Raw genomic sequence first — 22,143 nt, 5'->3', positions numbered from 1 at the left:
GCGCAGCAGCGTAATAACGTCACTAGAAAGCGAGGCCCAGACCCTGCAGAAGATGCGGAAGAATCCGGAGGATCGCGAAGAAGACACCGGAGCAGCGGGACAGCATCGGGAGCCCCTGGGACAGCATCGGGAGCCCCTGGGACAGCATCGGGAGCGGTGAGGACCTGGTGCGGAGCGGCGGGGACAGGTGAGTACAGCTTCCTATACTTTACATTGCACGGATCCCTCAACATACGATGGATTCGACAAACGATGGGTCGTTTGGAACGAATTACCATCGTATGTTGAGGGACCACTGTACAACAATATCCAACTTATATAAATAGGGTATCCTTTTAACCGTATGGACCTGCAGAATAAAGATAAGGTGTCATTTTTAACGAAAAATGCACTGCGTAGAAACGCAAGCCCCCAAAAGTTACAAAATGACATTTGTCGCACAATGATTTTTTTCCCCGTTTTGCCGTGGATCTTTTGGTAAAATGACTAATGTCATTGCAATGTAGAATTGGTGGCGCAAAAAATAAGCCATCATATGGAATTTTATGTGCAAAATTGAAAGCGTTATGATTTTTAGAAGGTGATGAGGAAAAAATGAAAATGCAAAAACGGAAAAACGTTGAGTCCTTAAGGGGTTAATTATTATCTCACTATGACTGTTCAATATAAAAGGGGCTACAATTCCCAACATATCCTGACATGATAGGAGTTGTAGTGGGTTGGGGAACATTACATTTTTTTGCATTTTTTTTGATGTGCAATAAAACACAATATCAGTCTCGGCCTTTGCCAACTGTTGTGACGCTCACCAAATAACTCAGGGCGCTTGCGAGCTGTTTGGCAACCTGGAATTTCCATGGAGTTGTAAGATGTTCGCTCTTTCGGTGCATGAACAAATCCAGAGGGCCGAAATCTACAAATTCTTCAACCATGATATCTAAAATAATAAATAACATAAAGAGATGTGTAAAGTTATAATTATTCCCCTCAATCCTCTGTGCTGCTGATGGACCTTCAGCCTCTGACCTCCCACCCATCTTCATTCCCCTCCTCATATCATGAATCTGCCCCTGTCCTCAATAACATTACATCAGTTTTTCCCAACCAGGGTGCCTCCAGCTGTTGCAAAACGACAACTCCCAGCATGCCCGGACAGCCTTCGGCTGTCCGGGCATGCTGGGAGTTGTCGTTTTTCAACAGCTGGAGGCACCCTGGTTGGGAAACACTCCATTACATTAAAGGGGTACTCCACTGGAAAAAAAATTTTTAATAAATCAACTGGTGCCAGAAAGTTAAACAGATTTATAAATTACTTCTATTAAAAAATCTTAATCCTTCCAGTACTTCTCAGCTGCTGTATGTTCCAGAGGAAGTGCTTTTCTTTTTGAATTTCCTTTCTGCCTGACCACAGTGCTCTCTGCTGACACCTCTGTCCATGTCAGGAACTGTCCAGAGCAGGAGAGGTTTCCTATGGGGATTTGCTTCTACTCTGGACAGTTCCTGACATGGGCAGAGGTGTCAGCAGAGAGCACTGTGGTCAGACAGAAAGGAAATTCAAAAAGAAAAAAACTTCCTCTGGAGAATACAGCAGCTGATCAGTACAAGAAGGATTAAGATTTTTAAATAGAAGTAAAATACAAATCTGAAAGGAAATTGAAAAAGAAAAGAACTTCCTCTGGAGAAGACAGCAGCTGATAAGTACAAGAAGGATTAAGATTTTTAAATAGAAGTAAAATACAAATCTGATAGTAAATTGAAAAAGAAAAGAACCTCCTCTGGAGAATACAGCAGCTGATCAGTACAAGAAGGATTAAGATTTTTAAATGGAAGTAAAATACAAATCTGAACGGAAATTCAAAAAGAAAAGAACTTCCTCTGGAGAATACAGCAGCAGATAAGTACAAGAAGCATTAAGATTTTTAAATAGAAGTAAAATACAAATCTGAAAGGAAATTGAAAAAGAAAAGAACTTCCTCTGGAGAAGACAGCAGCTGATAAGTACAAGAAGGATTAAGATTTTTAAATAGAAGTAAAATACAAATCTGATAGTAAATTCAAAAAGAAAAAAACTTCCTCAGGAGAATACAGCAGCTGATAAGTACAAGAAGGAATACGATTTTTAAATAGAAGTAATATACAAATCTGTAAAACTTTCTGGCACCAGTTGATTTATAAATAAAATGTTTTCCAGTGGAGTACCCCTTTAATGTACACTGACTTCCTCCTATTAGATCACCACACACTACTGAAATACTCTGTGCTGCTGCACCCTCCACTACACAACTCAGACTGTACTCCCCTTACTTATCTCCATTCTCTTTCCTAGGTCACGACCCTGTCACAGGCAGCCCCCGACCTTACTAACCTCATCACAAGGGACAGGTCTGCTGCCCCCAAAAAGGTCAGCACACTGCTCCTCTGTAATACTCTGTGCTGCTGAGAACCCTGCCTCTCCCACTATGTATTGCTCAGTCTGTGATCTCCACAATACTCTGTACTACTGGCACCCGGCTCCTTCCACTACGTAACCGTCACTCTGGGACCTCACATTTGGGGGTAGTTCGGTTAATCATTTTTATCTATTATTAGTTTACTCCTTAATGGTTTTTTATTTTTGCAATTAACATTCATTAAACATTTACACTCCTACCACCATTATTACTATAGTAAAAAGTCATCAAAACTCATTTTTGCCTCCCTCTTCTGGCATCTCCATCTCGGCTGCTGTCCCTCCTCCTGCAGCCCCCACCTTCCGAGACGGAGATCACATGACTCCACTGCCAAGACGGACCAGCTGAGTCTCTTTCTGTGAGGGAGAATAATGATATGTTGCATATATATGTATATATATATATATATATATATATATATATATATATATATATATACACAGTGGTGTGGTGCGGGCCGCACCAGGTGACACCAGCCTGATGGGGTGAAACCATGACGCTCTACGGTAGTAGAAAGCGAACAGTTAAATAGTCCCCCTAGTCGAGGGGAAAACAAGGGGTGGTGGAGATGAAGCTCTGGCACTGACCATGCCAAGCCCCCTGATCCCCGTACCCCCGTGGAAGGAGGTTTGTCAAAGTGCACCAGGCACTGTAGGAGCAGGGTCAAGCCGCCCTGCGGCAACGGACAGAGCACTGGGTGGGCGAAGCCCCCAGGAACTCTGCAAGAACATATCGAGGAGCCAATTTGTGTCCCCAGAGGGATCAGAATCCTGGACACTGGAGCTGCTCAAAGATGCAAAGACGTGACTACAAATGCAAGGAAGAAGCGCACACACACAGCAACCAACAGCGTTGAGAGGAACAGCCCATCGTCGTGAAACCCCGGGTCAGATGGACACCAACAGAGCCAGTCTAGTCGTGTGTAAAGCAACAGAGCAGGCTCCTGAGCCACCCTGCACAGGAATCCAGGAAGATACCTGGAGGCATAAGGGGGGCGCTGAACGGGGGCGCTGAACTGTTTGTGACGCCCCACCAGGCCCCGTGCCAGAACAGAGGTACTCAACTGCCACAGACATGTGAAAACAAGACAACAGGAAGGTACGAAGCACATCTCACCGACAGAAGGGAAGGTGGGCTCTACACGTGCCGAGGAACCCAACATACGTAGGGACACAGACATGGATACCTCTCGATAGTAGTGAGGAACCAAGATTGCAGACACGAAAGGAATCGCAGACACCCAAGTCCGCAGTATGAAAGACCGGCTCAGCACCCAATGGTGTGTCACAACCATGCAGACCAACGTGGGACCAACGTGGGACTCTTAGAAAGGGGAACAGAGTGCTGCAGTTGTCATGAAAAGCCATGGAACCTGTAGGAAACGCCCACACCCCATTTCCTAATGGTGCCCCACACCAGGACTGCTGTCGCTGATGCAAGAGATGAAGGTGGTATGTGGGGCAGGAAACATGCAGAGACAGTCTGAATGGTATGACAGGTCCAATGAACCCACAGAGACACAATTCGTGGAACTTGAGTCACTGGGATGCAGTGCCGGGAGCGGCAGGGAGGTGACCTGGTGGATTAGAAACCCTGAAGACACAGTCTGGCTATATGGCATAGGGATCATGGCCACACCTGGTCCCGCATTCAGAACCACACATTGAAAGTGGGTTACCAGCCTTCAGCCGTGAGAGCGGCAGACATGCAGAGAGGGACCAGGTAAAGCAGGGAACCCTGCGAACCAGTATGTGGTGCATTGCATAGGGAACATGGAGCAACATGGGTTGACTCACTCAGAACTACACCTCGGCAGTGGGATACCTGAACTTCCGTCCACGGAGTGGGAAGTGTACGGTAGTTGACCCGACGTAGCCGTAAATCATGGCTGACCGGATTCCTGAACGCACAGGATCACTCCTTCGAACCCTCCCACAGAAAGTGGGGTACCGGAGTGCAGTTGATCCGATGAGTGATCTGGTGGTGCCGGAGACCATGCAGGCGAAGTCTGGCTGACTGGCATCATCCCTGTGCACCTGCAGGAACCCTCGTCCAGAGTCCTCCCATGCAGAAAAACACCGCCAAGCACACGGCAGCCCAGTGGATAGAATCTCCATCACCCTGAAAGATCAGAGGAGGTTGAGGAGCCCTGGATTGCATCCCTTTCACCCTGAAAAGGGTGGATAGGACACGTAGGGTCACTTCTTCGGACTCCGCACCATAGCAGTGGGACTGTAACTCCTGAAAGGTGATCTAGAGGTGTAGGAGACCATGAAGACCATTGTTCAGCTTACTGGCACAGTGTCCCCTTGTACCTATAACGACACCTTTCTGGACTCCTCACATTAGAAGAGGGATACAGGAACTTCAGCCAAGCACACGGCAGCCCCATGATAGGAGACCGGTGGCGGCAGAAACCAAGCAGACAACAGTCTGGCTTATCAATAGAGAACACCCCCAGGCGCTGGTGCCCTATTGTTGCATATGTAGGGGCGGGGAGGCCATGTGATGAGTGACTGGCGGCAGAGTAAACCATGCAGACCACTGTCTGTGGTATTGGGTCCAGTCCATGTCCACGTAGGGGGCGCTGAGGAGCTCTGCAGATGGGGCTGTCGGTAGCGTGACCAGGAGGTTACAAAGTTAGCCCAGCACAGCCACGTGTAATGGCGGCTGAGGAGCCAGCGCTGGGGGGAAAGGGACCACTGGATGGAGAAACCCTAGCGGAGTACAGAAGTGGAGGGGCAGAAGGATGTTAGACCTACTCACCAACAGACTCAATCTTCTCATACTCACCCAGGCGTCTTCAACCAGCTTATGGCCAAGCTGCATCATACCAGGCTAAGATAGCGAGGAGAGCAGGGGCAGTGGGGGGGACCTGGACCCAGGGTTCAACCTCTAGGCGTTGGCCGTTGGTAAGAAGGGGTTGACAGTACATGCTATATGTCTGTGCCCCTTTGTCGCATATGGGGGAACAGGTAGCGCCATGCTCCTGAACTCCCACCTGAAAAACGGTAACAAAAGGGAGAAAAAACCTAACTTAACAGCCCTTACTAGAAAATAATTAAAAAAAGGACCAGGTCTGGGAAGCTTCCAAACCTGGTCTGGCCTCCTACTGCCACAAGCTAAAACTGATGACCTCACTTCCAGTGGGCGGGTATATCCTGCCAGGGAGGAGCAGACTTCTTTTCCTAGTGTCAGCGCCTCCTAGTGGTAAGAGCATATACCCATCAGTAAGGTGTCCCCAAATGAAGAGCAATCGAGAAAACTGGATAGGCAATAAGTGACTGATTGGTGGGGATCCGACCACTGGGACCCCCCTTCCTCAAGAGCTCTAGAATGGGGCCTTTCCCTTAGAATGGAGACTGTCACTTACCTCAGCTCCTTGGGCCCCCCACTTGCCGAGAAAAACGGGTCTCTGTAGTGATGGCCAGCACAGTCAATCACCATCTGAGGCAGGACATTGCTGTGGCTGGTGACTGCCTGAGCGGCCTGGCACTGCCAAGAGGGTTCCAGCAGTCGGACCCCCCCCCCCCCCCCCCCCACATTAGACACTTATCTCCCTTATCCACTGGATTCTTTTTTTTTTTTTTTTTTTTTTTTTTTTTATACGTTTTTAATACCAGGACAACCCTGTAACATATGTGGCATCTTCATGGCCACTGAACCGTGAATCAATGAGAAGATCTCTACATACACCTAATGCAGCAATCTGTATACCGTTGTGAAGCACTGCAGAATTTTCTGGTGCTATGAAAGGTTTTTTCATTATATATGTCACTTACTTTCCACATCTCGCACACATACGCCATGGAGTAAGACGATATGCTTGTGTGACACCTGCCTCATCATACTCGCCGTCTCAAAGAATGCCTAAAAAAGAATAAATGAAGGTCTAACACATAGTGGAGAATATATGCACACAAGGAAATATGTCTGGATCATTTTATTTGAGAATGGCTGATGGGTCACACAGCAAGGAGAATTAAGTGTCCTGCATCTGCAGCTAGAGAGGGTTCAAAGACGGGCAACCAGAGTAATACGGGGAATGGGAGGACTACAGTACCCAGAAAGATTATCAGAATTAGGGTTATTTAGTTTAGAAAAAGAAGGCTTAGGGGAGACCTAATAACTATGTATAAATATATCAGGGGACCGTACAGAGATCTCTCCATGATCTATTTATACCCAGGACTGTATCTATAACAAGGAGGCATCCTCTACGTATACAGGAAAGAAGGTTTCTACACCAGCACAGACGGGGGTTCTTTACTGTAAGAGCAGTGAGACTGTGGAATTCTCTGACTGAGGAGGTGTCATAGGGGAACTCTGTAAAGAATATAAAAGGGGTCTGGATGGATTTTTGGAGAATAATAACATTACAGGTTATGGATTCTAGATTTATAGGGACAGAACGTTGATCCAGGGATTTATTCTGATGCCATATTGGAGTCGGGAAGGGATTTTTACCTCTAGTATGAGGGTTTTTTAACTCAGTAGGGACTTGAACTTTAAGGACTCTGGTCTTTTTTTCAACCTTATGAACTATGTTACTATGTTACTAAGGGCTCTAAATGCAATAAAACAATAGAAGCTGTTACTTACACCTCTGATCCCTGTCCTGATCTCCCGTTCAGGCTCTGGTCAGCACCCGGGCCTTTCTTTTGGCCTCAGCGATAACGTGCCGCACTTTGGGCATCTTGGTTCCCATCACTAAGCATTGGTGCCAAAAAAACACTACGTTACCATTGAGGCTGCTGATTGGTTGAGGTAGTCATGTGATGTCTCCTCCAAAAAAAGAAGACCAGGGTACCAACCAAAGCCGGAACAAGGGATCAGCACAGGATCAGGAAGGTAAGTAACTGCTGCTTTGTTATTTTAATGCATTTGGAGCCCTTTTAAACCTGATGACCCCATTAAATCCCTCTATTTTTTATATCTCTGCTTGCTGTCATCAAAAGGCTAAACAGACAGAAGTGCACAGTTCACCTTCTCCAAATGTCACCATTCACTGACATCAAGCAGAGATCTTGAGGCATGGAGATATAAAATGTGTTACAAAGTTGCCGACCTTTTATCTTTATTACATTAAGCCAGAAAAAAACAGTGCCTGGCCAACGTTAATGGGTTTGTTTTGCGCAGTTCTAAGTATTCGCACAAGCTGACACAGCAGTCACTGATCTGCTGCTCTTTGAGTGGGAGTGCAGATAAAAGAACATTTCAACAAACCAGAGAGATGTCCCTGTGGCTTGGGTCCAGGACCTTCAGGATGACCTTAATGTCTTTTTCGAATTCGCTTGGTTCGCTGTCGTTATCGTCTTTGTAGTTCAGCTTTCCTGCGTAGATCTGCGTCCTAGTCCCTCTTCCCAGATGCTCCAACTGAGAGAAAAACCATTTGTGAAACCGCAGAATACATTGTTACTACTTTACAGCATAGTGACACAACTATTGTGCATCTACAGGGTTGTAATGAGCGACACAGTATGTGAGATGGAACTGGTCTAAGCTCGAGTGCAGCTCCGGAGTGACAGTCATACTCCAATAGACCTAAATGGAGAGCACATTATTTGGGTATTCTGGGTAATAACAAAAGGACACAAAGTGTATAAGTATATATATATATATATATATACACACACACACAGTGATCCCTCAACTTACAATGGCCTCAACATACAATAGTTTCAACATACAATGGTCTTTTCTGGACCATTGTAACTTGAAACCAGACTCAACATACAATGTACAGGCAGTCCAGATCTGTGAATGGGCAATTTACTGGTAAAACCCCTGTATTACTGAAGTGCATGCACTGACTGGTGTCTGGTAGCGCCCCCTACAGTACAGGGAGGTAATATATGTTCTGTACTCTTTACCTGTATTACTGAAGTGCATGCACTGACTGGTGTCTGGTATTACATGTTCTGTACTCTTTACCTGTACCAGGGATACCTGCTCCTTTGGACACCAGGTGAGGGCGGCTCCATGTTACTTTTTTAGGACATTGTGTGTTCTGTACAGGACCCTGAAGAAGCTCCTGTCCTCTACATAGACCAGTGTTTCCCAAGCAGGGTGCCCCCAGCGGTTGCAAAACTACAACTCCCAGCATGCCCGGACAGCCTTTGGCTGTCCGGGCATGCTGGGAGTTGTAGTTTTGCAACAGCTGGAGGCTTCCTGCTTGGGAAACACTGACATAGACAGTGATTACAGCTCCCAGCAGATCTTTATTACTTTTATATGTAAGGATTTGCTTTATCTGTATTAGTTATCTACTTATTTTTCTTTAATCCTCACTTTTTCCTATTTTTGGATGACATTTTGGTGCCTTCAGAACCAATTACCAGGTTTCCATAGAGTTATAGTCTCAACATACAATGGTTTCAACATACAATGGTCGTCCTGGAACCAATTTATATTGTAACTTGAGGGACTACTGTATGTATATGTGTGTATATATATATATATATATATATATATATATATATATATATATAGTACAGTCACTTGACCGCTGAGGATATGTGCAGCTTAACCCAGTGATATCAGCTGATTATTCGCAGTCCTAGCAGCCGGATCTGCAACAATCAGCTAAATGACTAGAGGGTCTGTATTTGCAAATGAATTGGGGTCTGTATTTCCAAATGGGGACGTCCTAACTGAACAATACCTATAAAACCAGTGTTTTCCCACCAGGGTGCTTCCAACTGTTGCAAAAATTACAACTCCCAGCATGCTGGGAGTTGTAGTTTTCCAACAGCTGTAAGCACACTGTTTGGGAAACACTGCTTTAAAGTGTCACTGTCTCATGTTTATCCCCAATTATTCTCTTGATTGGTGGGTGTCTCAGCACTAGGGGGCCCCCACCTAACTTTATTTTGAATTAACAGTGCCAATTTAAAAGGGGTACTCCGCTGCTCAGCTTTTGGAACAAACAGTTCCGAATGCTGGAGCCAGGAGCTCGTGACGTCATAGCCCCGCCCCCTCATTGCGTCACATCCCGCCCCCTTAATGCAAGTCTATGGGAGGGGGCGTGTCACGCCCCCTCCCATAGACTTGCATTAAGGGGGCGGGATGTGACGTAATGAAGGGGCGGGGCTATGACGTCACAAGCTCATGGCGTCGGCTCCAGCATTCGGAACAGTTTTTTCCAAACGCTGAGCGGCAGAGTACCCTTTTAAGCAGTAAAATCCAGACATCTCTGCCCCTTCGTAAAAAAAAAAATTAAAAAAAAAATTATTTAAATAAATTAATCTTCTGAGCCTACATTGAGTTGTCTCTGTGTTCTGTACATGCACATGGGCCATAAATAATAAAATACATCATGAGAATAGGGTCACACGTGCCGTATTTTGCTGCGTATTTTCCTACTCAAAGTCACTGGGTAGCAAAATATGTAGCTGATTTTGCTAACCATTGACTTTAATGGGAAGGAAAATACCCATCAGCAAATACGCAGCACAATATGGCTGGTGTGACCCTAAATGGATCCTTAGACTCACCTGTACAATCTGATCCTTAAGGATCCTGTGAAAGCTCAGCTGACTGATGTGGTAAACCGGCTGCCAGTCTATGGCCTTCTTTGTGGCAATCAGTAAGTTTGATATTTCTGCAGGAAAAAAAAAAAAGTGAGAAACAAGACCTTATGTTATTTCTTAGCAAATGTCTTTAATGCCTTAAAGGGGTATTCCAGGCCAAAACTTTTTATATATATATTATATATATATATATATATATATATATATATATATATATATCAACTGGCTCCGGAAAGTTAAACAGATTTGTAAATGACTTCTATTAAAAAATCTTAATCCTTCCAATAGTTATTAGCTTCTGAAGTTGAGTTGTTGTTTTCTGTCTAACTGCTTTCTGATGACTCACGTCCCGGGAGCTGTGCAGTTCCTATGGGGATATTCTCCCATCATGCACAGCTCCTGGGACGTGACATCATCATTGAGCAGTTGGACAGAAAACTTCAGAAGCTAATAACTATTGGAAGGATTAAGATTTTTTAATAGAAGTAATTTACAAATCTGTTAACTTTCCGGAGCCAGTTGATAGATATAAAAAAAAAAAGGTTTTGCCTGGAATACCCCTTTAATTAAAGGTGTACTCCGCCGAAAAAACATCTTATCCCCAATTCAAAGGATCTCCGGCGCAGCACCCCAGTCATCCGTGCAGGGAGCAAACTCCACTCCGTGCGGGATGACTGGCGACTACAGCCGCCACGCCTCCTCCATTCATGTCTATGGGAGGGGGCGTGACAGCTACATACTTAGCTTCCTTGTTCCGAACGTCGCTGCTGGCCCGGAAATCGGGGGGAGGGGTCCCAGCGGCGGAACCCCCACGATCAGACATCTTATCCCCTATTCTTTGGATAGGGAATAAGATGTTTTTCGGTGAAGTACCCCTTTAATGCTCCAAGCATTATAACCTCATGGCGGCATTAGGGGAATATGCTGCGGGCTCCAGAGCTTCTTCACACACACAGCGATTGCTGCCTGTTAATTACCCCCCCCCCCCCCACATATCACCAGAAGGAATCTGAGATAACTCTGATCCCAGCCTATAAACCCTCCTAGATGCCGCAGTCATTAGAATTACCTTGTCTCCCAAAAATTTATATATATATTTTAAAAGAAGTAAAACATAAGAAAAACCTCTATAAATTTGGTATTGATGTAATTGCACTGACCCAAAGAATAGAATTAAACTTGTCATTTATACCTGTGAGCTGGAATATCATTAAAAAGTAAAGACTTGTCCTGCATAAAATGAACCATCATATGGCTAAGTGAAAAAATTAAAAAGGTTATGGCTCTTAAAAGGCAAGGAAGAAAAAAAATGGGTTGCCTTCTTAGGCTAGGTTTCCACACAGGTTTTTATCTGGAGGTTTTGTTGGAAAACTGCCACTGCAATTTATGAGTCAGAAGTGGATCCAGCAGGAAGAAGATGTATAAGTCCTTCCCTTATATTTCCCATTCCTTTTGAATACACTTCTGAATTTGGCTCAAAAACTGCGGTGGGAGTTTTCCAAAAAACGCCAGACAAAAACCTGTGTGGAAACCTAGCCTTAAAGGGGTACTCCAGTGCTGAAAATCTTATCTCCTATCCTAAGGATAGGGGATAATTTTCAGATCTCACGGGGTCCGACCGCTGGGGCCCCCCGCGATCTCCTGTACGGGGTCCCGGCTCGCTGGCCAGATAGCAGGTGTCGACCACTGCACGAAGCGGCGGCCGGCACACCCCCTCAATAAAGCGCCATGGCAGAGCCGGAGATTGCCGAAGGCAGCACTCCGGCTCTGCCATAGAGTTGTATTGAGGGGGCGTGTCATCCGCTGCTTCATGCAGTGGTCAACACGCCCCCTTCCCGAGGGCTGCCGGCGCCCGATACAGGAGATCACGGGGGTCCCAGCAGTCGGATCCCCGCAATCTGAAACTTATCCCCTATCCTAAGGATTTAAGCACTGGACTACTCCTTTAAGGGGTTAACACAATAGTGGAGCGCTGCCCTGTTCCTCCCAATCCGATATCAGGAGTGGAGAGACACTAATTCATGCCAGGCAGGACAGGATCTGGGGCATTGGTCACAGAAAACGTCTTGCATGTGTTCTCTTCTTATTATAAGACCCCATACAAGATGGGGCAGCACAGCGGCTCAGGGGTTAATATTTTAGCACTGTTGCCTTTAGCGCTGGGGTCCTACATTCACCAAGAACAACATTTGCAATGAGTTTGTATGTTCTCACTGTGTTTGTGTGGATTTCCTCCAAAACTTACTGATAGGTGAATTTAGATTGTGAGCCCCAATAGGAACAGAGTCCAATTTGGGTGTATAGTGCAACAGAATCTGTGTGTGCTGTATAAATAATGAATTATTATTGTTATTACAGTGATCCCTCAACTTACAATGGCCTCAACATACAATAGTTTCAACATACAATTGTCTTTTCTGGACCATTGTAACTTGAAACCAAACTCAACATACAATGCTACGGACAGTCCAGGTCTGTGAAATGTGTCAGTGGCTGGAAGAACCGACCAATCAAAATGGACATTCACTGGTAAAACACCTGTATTACTGAAGTGCATTCACTGACTGGTGTCTGGTAGCGCCTCCTACAGTACAGGGAGGTATTACATGTTCTATACTCTTTACCTGTATTACTGAAGTGTATGCACTGACTGGTGTCTGGTAGCGCCTCCTACAGTACAGGGAGGTATTATATGTTCTGTACACTTTACCTGTATTACTGAAGTGTATGCACTGACTGGTGTCTGGTAGCGCCTCCTACAGTACAGGGAGGTATTACATGTTCTATACTCTTTACCTGTATTACTGAAGTGTATGCACTGACTGGTGTCTGGTAGCGCCTCCTACAGTACAGGGAGGTATTACATGTTCTGTACTCTTTACCTGTATTACTGAAGTGTATGCACTGACTGATGTCTGGTAGCGCCCCCTACAGTACAGAGAGGTATTACATGTTCTGTACTCTTCACCTGTACCAGGGTTAGCTGCTCCTTTGGACACCAGATGAGGGCGGCTCCATGTTACTTTTTTAGGACATTGCATGTTCTGTACAGGACCCTGAAGAAGCTCCTGTCCTCTACCTAGACCAGTGTTTTCCAAGCAGGGTGCCCCCAGCTGTTGCAAAACTACAACACCCAGCATGCCGAAGGCTGTCCGGGCATGCTGGGAGTTGTAGTTTTGCAACAGCTGGGGGGCACCCTGCTTGGAAAACACTGACATAGACAGTGATTTACAGCTCCCAGCAGATCTTTCTTACTTTTAAATGTAAGGATTTGCTTTATCTCTATTAGTTATCTATTTATTTTTCTTTAATTCTCACTTTTTCCTATTTTCGGATGACATTTTGGTGGTTTCCATAGAGTTCTGGTCTCAACATACAATGGTCTCAACATACAATGGTCGTCCCGGAACCAATTAATCTTGTAACTTGAGGGACCACTGTATTATACTACAAGAGACTTGCCAGGAGTGTCTCCATGCCTGATGTAAGTTTGTGCAGTAGAGTCTGACCAGATGACCTTCTAAACTCGTCAATAAAAAGCCATACAAGCGTCACGTGTACAGACGATAGAGAACATGATATTTCGTTGTAGGTTTCAGAACAAGGAATATCAGGAAGCTACAAACTTTCCGCATTGTCCAGGTTTGCAAGACAGCATGGTGGACACAGAGACGCCATCAGACAAGTCCTCCACCTCACCTCTTGGTTTAGGACGGCAGCATCCTTTCAATGTGAAGCTGACGTCATCCGTCCTGAGGACCTGTCCCTTTAAGTGTTCCATCAGCTGCTTTAAGTTGTCAAAGACGCGGTCTGAGCCCAGTAAACAGTACGTTTTGTCTCGGACTTCGATTTGAAAATTTTTATATTGTTTCAGATTCTTGGATTCATACTAGAGAAGAAAAGAAATACAATGGGTCATGTGCGGTGACATTTTAACTGTCATGAGGATTGGGGCATATAACCCAACCACAGCGTGTGTCTGCAGCCTTGCGTTCATACCTCTTATTACGGCTTTTATTAGCTCAAAAAAGACTTTTATATGCAGCCACCTGACAGTCGGATAGGCGTGGCCAGGGGTTCGCTATGCCCCGCAGCCGCCACGCCTATCCCCTGTACACCAGCGCTGGGACCGCCGTGTGATTGACACACAGGTCCCAGCGCATGCGCCGACCGATATTACAGAGCGAGTGCTCTGTCTGACACCTCCGTGCACCCGGGCAATACTGGAAAGGTAGAGAGAAAAAAAGAAAAAAAAGAGACAGAAATGGCGCTATATATTGCCGATTATCTGGGGGTATAGCGGAAATAGGTAAGGATGTGAAAAGATGCTCACTTTTGCAGGTTGCGCCAATTAGCAGGTGCAACACTGTAAAGCGTATTTAAAGAGGACCTATCATCAAAAAAAATGTTTGAGAGCTGACTGTATATAGAACAGCTTTGTAATTAGATTTAATAATTCCTTTTGAAAATGTGGCCACTAGGGGTCTCCCTAGCCGCAAGCTTTTCATTGATTTCGGACTCACGCCGACCTGGCAGTGAGTCCGAAAATCGCAGTGCTGGCTGAGCACGTGACCAGCTCAGTGCAGCTCCCTGCCTGTCAATCAGACCGGCGGGAGCGCTGTGCTCACATGCAGGGCACATGTTAGCGGTTCAGTGGCCGTAGCTGCATATAACTGAATATCACTGATGTGGTGCTAAGGGTACATTCACACGTGCAGATTTTTTGGCGGGTTTTCCGCTGCGTATTTGAAAGTCGGCTGTCCAAAGATTTTCCGCGGCGGAATTTAAGCTGCGGAAAATCCGCCACAGTCCCTACGGACTTCAATGGGGCTTCCGGTGCAGTGTACATTCTGCCGCGGAAAATCTGCTGCGGACAGCCGAGAAGAGCCCGCCCACTTTCAAATACACAGCGGAAAACCCGCTAAAAAATCTGCGCGTGTGAACGTATCCTTAGTCCAAAAGATACTAGTATATCCAATAATATAACGAAAGAACATACACTTGCACTCACCGGTCATGTGATTATCTGTATTCCGGGTTATCCGTTATGCTGGGAGACGTGTAGTTGGGGGCGCTCAGAGGCTAACAGCCGTTTTCACGTACAGCCGTGTGCTTCTTCCGGCCTCACTTAAGTCACTGCACCCTTCCATTATATCCGCTAATCCCATACCGGATATTATGTAAGGGTGCAGTGACGTAAGTGAGGCCGGAAGAAGCGCACGGCTTTACGTGAAAACGGCTGTTAGCCTCTGAGCGCCGCCAACTACACATCTCCCAGAATAACGGATAACCCGGAATACAGATAATCACATGACCGGTGAGTGCAAGTGTATTTTCTTTCGTTATATATATATATATATATATATACATATACATACACATACATACATACACACACACACACAGGGTATGTTCACACTACGGAATTCCCCGCGGAATTCCGCGGTGTGAACTGAACATTAGTGTGAATGGGTCTCCGCGAGACCCGTTCACACTGCGGAATTTCGCCGCTGAAATTGTTCCGCGCAAAGAAAGAACATGTTCATTCTTTGCGCGGAAGTCCGCGAGCATTGCATAGCCGTCAATGGTGACGGCGCAGTGCCGCGCGGTCCTACCGCCGCCGCCGGCTGCCAAGCTGAATCTCCGCTTGCTGAATTCAGCGAGCGAAGATTCCGTTCACACACTGTAGTGTCAACATACCCACACACACACACACAGACTCATGCATCATATACGATTTCTGGGATATGTCCGGCCCTTCCTCATACTATAAGACAGTGTTTCCCAACCAGGGTGCCCCCAGTTGTTGCAAAACTACAACTCCCAGACAAAAGAAGTCATGAACTGAGCAGACATAATACAAAACTTGAATTCACATAGAGAAAACAGACATGGTCGCACATCCACAACATACACAATGATCTAAGGCTTCTCAGCAACATTTATTAAACTAACAGGTCGTTAGTGTACTTAATGATCAGATCCCTGTGTTGGGGCAGTGGTGGTCGCCGCCCAGTGCTACGCCATTTTATGCTAGGGACGCTGGGGACCCACTACTTACAGGTGGCCGTGACGTGGCTAGTGGGCTTGCACTTTATGATCATTAAGTACACTTAACGACCTGTTAGCTTAATAAATGTTGCTGAGAAGCCTTAGATCATTGCGTATGTTGTGGATGTGCAACCATGTTCTCTTTCTGAATTAATAATACAAAACTTACCTGGGATACTTTGGAGCAGGCCACAGTCATGAGAATGTGATTGAAATCCGTACAGCTCCACCTCAGTACGTACATACCCTCTTCGTTGCCTTCTTGTCGTAGTTTATTTATGGCGTACTCCGTGCTACAATAAACATAAAACATTTTTTTAGTATTCTCCACATACAGAATCAAACCAGATATAAAAATCACATTCCACAATGGCTTTCATGGTGTTTATCGGACATTGTGCCATCATTTTAGGTCAATCCCGGACATTTAGGCTTGTGACCCCGAAAGCAATTGGATCCCATTGAGCAGTGGTCAGGCATCACGTGTGTGTGACTGGGGTATAACTTTCTTACTTCTGTACTTTAACCCGATAACGACCATGGACGTCTATGCTCGTCCAATGGCCGTTAACGGGGTATGATGCTCCCGACTCAAACCCGCGTCAGACCGGCCGGCCCCCAGTTGATTCCTGTAGCTGGGGGCCGGCATTAATAGCCAACATGAGGCGATCGCCGCGGGCGGCTATTAACCCTCTAGATCGCCGCTGTAAAGATCGCGGCGTCTAAAGGTGCCTGTATCCAGTACCTGGTGGTCCAGTGGGGTGGATCGCCCCCCAGCAGCGCGATCGCAGGGGGGCGGTAAAGCGATCCACTACTGAGGTAGCCTGAGGGCTTACCTCTCCTGCTGCGGCGGCTCCGGTGCAGAGCACACAGATCAATGTGATTGTATGTAATCCCATTGATCTGTATGAGGAATCAAATCATTCCTCCTAAAAGTGCCCTAAGGGGACTAAAAGTGTAAAAAAAAAAAAAAAAAAAAATTAAAAAAGTTTAAAAAAAGTTTATAAACACACACATTAACCCCTTCCTTATTAAAGGGGTATTCCAGGAAAAAACTTTGATATATATATATATATATATATATATATATATATATATATATATCTATCAACTGGCTCCAGAAAGTTAAACAGATTTGTAAATTACTTCTATTAAAAAATCTTAATCCTTTCAGTACTTTCTGAGCTTCTGAAGTTAAGGTTGTTCTTTTCTGTCTAAATCCTCTCTGATGACACCTGCCCAGTTTAGAAGCAAATCCCCATGGCAAACCTCTTCTAAACGGGGCGGTTCCCAAGACAGGTGTCATCAGAGAGGATTTAGACAGAAAAGAACAACCTTAACTTCAGAAGCTCATAAGTACTGAAAGGATTAAGATTTTTTAATAGAAGTAATTTACAAATCTGTTTAACTTTCTGGAGCCAGTTGATATATATAAAAAAGTTTTTTCCTGGAATACCCCTTTAAAAGTTAAAATCACCCCCCTTTTCCTAAATTCCATATAAAAAATATATAAACATAATGAAAATAAAACATATGTGGTATCACCGCGTGCGTAAATTTCCAAACTATAAAAATATATCTTAAATTAAACCGCACAGTCAATGGCGTACGTGCAAAGAAATTCCAAAGTCCAAAATTGCGTATTTTTGGTCACTTTTCATACCATAAAAAAAGGAATAAAAAGTGATCAAAAAAGTCAGATCAAAACAAAAATGGTACCGAATAAAAATTCAGATCCCGTCGCAAAAAATGAGCCCTCATACCGCCCCATATGCAGAAAAATTAAAAAAATTATAGGGGTCAGAAAAGGACAATTTTAAACGTATTAATTTTCGTGCATGTAGTTCTGATTTTTTCCAAAAGTCCGACAAAATCAAACCTATATAAGTAGGGGATCATTTTAATCGTATGGACCTACAGAATAATGATAAGGTGTCATTTGTTACCGAAAAATTTACTGCGTAGAAACAGAAGCCCCAAAAATTAACAAAATGGTGTTTTTTCTTCAATTTTGTCGCACAATGATTTTTTTTCTGTTTCGCCGTAGATTTTTGGGTAAAATGACTAATGTCCTTACAAAGTAGAATTGGTGGCGCAAAAAATAAGCCATAATATAGATTTTTAGGTGCAAAATTGAAAGGGTTATGATTTTTAAAAAGGTAAGGAGGAAAAAACGAAAATGCAAACACAGAAAAACGCTTGGTCCTTAAGGGGTTAATGTGAAAAATTATAAATGTGTGAAAAACTCCTAATCTTCATTCTTCTCACAGCAAGAGATTTTAAAAAATGTAGAAAATCAACTTCTCAGAAAAAAACACTTTCCCTGCCCCTGGCGCCATCTGCTAACTGCTAACAAATATTTTTAAAAAAATGTTACCTTTTTTTTTTTTTTTTTTTTACAAAACCCACTTTTTTGGCTCCCCCTAGGGGTCCATCATAAGGCATCATCAGATGGCTTACATAGATCAATGTAATGCTATTGCATTACATTGATCTATGAAATCTGTGTTCGATTGCTAAGGGAAGACGCAGAGGACACGGTAAGACCTCGGGCTTCCCCAGCCCCCCCCCAGCGATGTAATGAGACCACTAGACACCAGGGAATTGCGGCACTTAATGTTTTAATGCCGTCATCTGTATAGATCACAGTATTTAAACAGTTAAATGACGGACGTCGGTGTGATCTCCGATGTCCGTCATTACCGGCAGATGTCAGCTGTTGATAGCAGGGCAGTGTTTCCCAACCAGGGTGCCTCCAGCTGTTGCCAAACTACAACTCCCAGCATGCCTGGACAGGCAAAGGTTGTCCCGGCAGGCTGGGATTTGTAGTTTTGCAACAGCTGGAGGCACCCTGGTTGGGAAACACTGCCCTGGAGCATGACTGACCCCCAGACCAAGCCTCTCTGACACCCACCAAGTACAAAGTTATGCCTACTGACCCCTGTTACCCTTTGTCGGCGGTTTAACATGTCTTAAAGTAACATGCACTTTAGGGAAAATATGTTAAGAGTTTATTTCAGTAGTTTGTTTTAGTTGTACCCCAATGGTCAAAAACCATCACTTTCAGTAAAACTCTAGATGTACCCTTATTCCGTGTCCAGCTTTAAAATTGAACATTATATGGACATCTTTTTCCCTTTCACTGCCAGGACAAATTTCATAGAAACAAAAACGAAAATTTTTAAAATAAATTAGATTATATACCCTTCTAAGGAAGATACCTGGTAAAAAAATGTCAGCCCAACACTTCTAAATCATAGACATCTTTATCCAATTTCACTTCAAAATAAGAAAATGTTTTTGGCTAAAAGTCGGGACCTAGGCAGAAACCCAAAATACACTGAACCACTGAAACATAAAATGTTTAGGATGGGCAGAGTTCATACATATTAGGCTGGGTTCACACTACGTTTTTGCCATACTGTTTTCAATCAGTTTTTCTAAAGAAAACCGTATGGCAAAAAAACGGATGGAACCGTATGGGAAAAAGTAAACCGTATGCGTTTTTAAACCGTATACTGTTTTTAAAAGTGCATATGGTTCTGTCCGTTTTTATAAAAAAAAACAAAAAAAACATACGTTTTTGAAAATGTCCATTTTTAATGGGAGGGGTGTTGGGTGGGGACTTTGCAGATGCGCATTTGCATCCTAAAGTAAAAACCATATACGGTTTCCCGTATGGAACCGTATACATGTGCGTTTCCCATTGACGTCCATGTTAAAAAAAACGTATGCGGTTGCAGTACGGTTTTTAAACCTGGATTTTGTCTCCAGTTTAAAAACCGTACTGCAACCATATACTTTTTTTTTTTAACATGGACGTCAATGGGAAACGCACATGTATACGGTTCCATATGGGAAACCGTATACGGTTTTTACTTTGTACATGCACATTTGCATCCTAAAGTCCCCACCCAACACTCCTCCCATTAAAAATTGAGAAAATTTTCAAAAACGTATGTTTAAAAAAAAATAAAAAAATTAAACGGACGGAACTGTATGCACTTTTAAAAACCGTATACAGTTTAAAAACGCATATGGTTTACTTTTTCCCATACTGTTCCATCCGTTTTTTTTTTTGCCATGCGGTTTTCTTTAGAAAAGCGGATTGAAAACATTATGGCAAAAACGTGATGTGAACCCAGCCTTAGTTACAGTATATCAATGTATACGAAAAAAAGAATAGTTTGTGATGCTCCCCCCCCCCCCTCTAAAATGATCACAAAATAAGTTGTAAGAGCCCTTATTTTCTATTTTTGGCAGTGAAAGGGTTTAACATTGCAATTTTTACACCAGCGGGACAGATAAGACTAAATGGGAAAAGCACAGGAGAACTAGAACAGTGTTTCTCAAACATGGTGCCTCCAGCTGTTGCAAAACTACAACTTCCAGCATGCCTTAAAAGCCATTGACTGCATCCAACTGTTGCAAAACTACAACTCCCAGCAAGCCTTATAAGCCATTGGCTGCATCCGACTGTTGCAAAACTACAACTCCCAGCATGCCCGGACAGCCAAAGGCTGTCCGGGCATGCTGGAAGTTGTAGTTTTGCAACAGCTGGAGGCACACTGGTTGGCAAACGCTGGCCTAGAGATGTCTGGGCATGCTGGAAGTTGTAGTTTTACAACAGCTGGAGGCACCCCGGTTGGCAAACACTGGCCTAGGGATGTCAGGGCGTGCTGGAAGTTGTAGTTTTGCAACAGCTGGAGGCACCCCAGTTGGCAAACACTGGCCTAGAGATGTCTGGGCATGCTGGAAGTTGTAGTTTTACAACAGCTGGAGGCACCCCGGTTGGCAAACACTGGCCTAGGGATGTCAGGGCATGATGGAAGTTGTAGTTTTACAACAGCTGGAGGCACACTGGTTGGCAAACACTGCTGTGTAGGGAGCAATGAGTGCATTTGGAGGCAGAGAGGACACTTTTTGGAGATTTCCAGCCAGAAGGATCTGCACAATATGACACATGGGAGGTGTTGTCTCCAATAAATTTAGGATTTATTTCTATATTATATTTATTTCTATATCTATATTCATTTCTATTTTACTACTATAACCACATGAGAACATACCAGCTCCTCTAGAACAGCCTGGGCATGCTGGGAGTTGTAGTTTTGCAACAGCTGGAGGCACCCCAGTTGGCAAACACTGGCCTAGAGATGTCTGGGCATGCTGGAAGTTGTAGTTTTACAACAGCTGGAGGCACCCCGGTTGGCAAACACTGGCCTAGGGATGTCAGGGCATGATGGAAGTTGTAGTTTTACAACAGCTGGAGGCACACTGGTTGGCAAACACTGCTGTGTAGGGAGCAATGAGTGCATTTGGAGGCAGAGAGGACACTTTTTGGAGATTTCCAGCCAGAAGGATCTGCACAATATGACACATGGGAGGTGTTGTCTCCAATAAATTTAGGATTTATTTCTATATTATATTTATTTCTATATCTATATTCATTTCTATTTTACTACTATAACCACATGAGAACATACCAGCTCCTCTAGAACAGCCTGGGCATGCTGGGAGTTGTAGTTTTGCAACAGCTGGAGGCACCCCAGTTGGCAAACACTGGCCTAGAGATGTCTGGGCATGCTGGAAGTTGTAGTTTTACAACAGCTGGAGGCACCCCGGTTGGCAAACACTGGCCTAGGGATGTCAGGGCATGATGGAAGTTGTAGTTTTACAACAGCTGGAGGCACCCCGGTTGGCAAACACTGCTGTGTAGGGAGCAATGAGTGCATTTGGAGGCAGAGAGGACACTTTTTGGAGATTTCCAGCCAGAAGGATCCGCACAATATGACACATGGGAGGTGTTGTCTCCAATAAATTTAGGATTTATTTCTATATTATATTTATTTCTATATCTATATTCATTTCTATTTTATTACTATAACCACATGAGAACATTCCAGCTCCTCTAGAACAGCCTGGGCATGCTGGGAGTTGTAGTTTTGCAACAGCTGGAGGCACCCTGCTTGGGAAACACTGCTCTAGAATGTAACAGGAGAATGGGATTTCCCACTGACCTGCATGAGTCACTTTATATAGAGAGAAAGGCCCAAACTCATAATTAAAGGACATCTGTAGTGCAATAGAACTTATGGGGCTCCCGCGAT

The 22,143-nt window shown here is 44.4% G+C and overlaps 1 protein-coding gene across 4 annotated transcripts in view; it reads right to left on the bottom strand.

Moving 5' to 3' along the window:
• The window catches only part of JAK1 (Janus kinase 1), a 188,713-nt gene that overhangs the window by 38,689 nt on the left and 127,881 nt on the right, over positions 1-22,143 (bottom strand). For all 4 annotated transcript variants that reach the window (XM_056532842.1, XM_056532839.1, XM_056532838.1 and 1 more), the window contains 6 exons: positions 16,203-16,326; positions 13,682-13,871; positions 9,947-10,053; positions 7,677-7,826; positions 6,233-6,320; positions 810-937 (listed from right to left, as the gene is read on the bottom strand). In XM_056532842.1, coding sequence (XP_056388817.1) covers positions 810-937; positions 6,233-6,320; positions 7,677-7,826; positions 9,947-10,053; positions 13,682-13,871; positions 16,203-16,326 — 787 coding nt within the window. The remainder of the gene's footprint in view (positions 1-809; positions 938-6,232; positions 6,321-7,676; positions 7,827-9,946; positions 10,054-13,681; positions 13,872-16,202; positions 16,327-22,143) is intronic.

Source organism: Hyla sarda, chromosome 7, assembly GCF_029499605.1.
Source record: "Hyla sarda isolate aHylSar1 chromosome 7, aHylSar1.hap1, whole genome shotgun sequence".
Taxonomy (NCBI): Eukaryota; Metazoa; Chordata; class Amphibia; order Anura; family Hylidae; genus Hyla; species Hyla sarda.
Note: the sequence above shows the minus strand (reverse complement) of the source record. Positions and strands in the feature narration are given on the sequence as shown.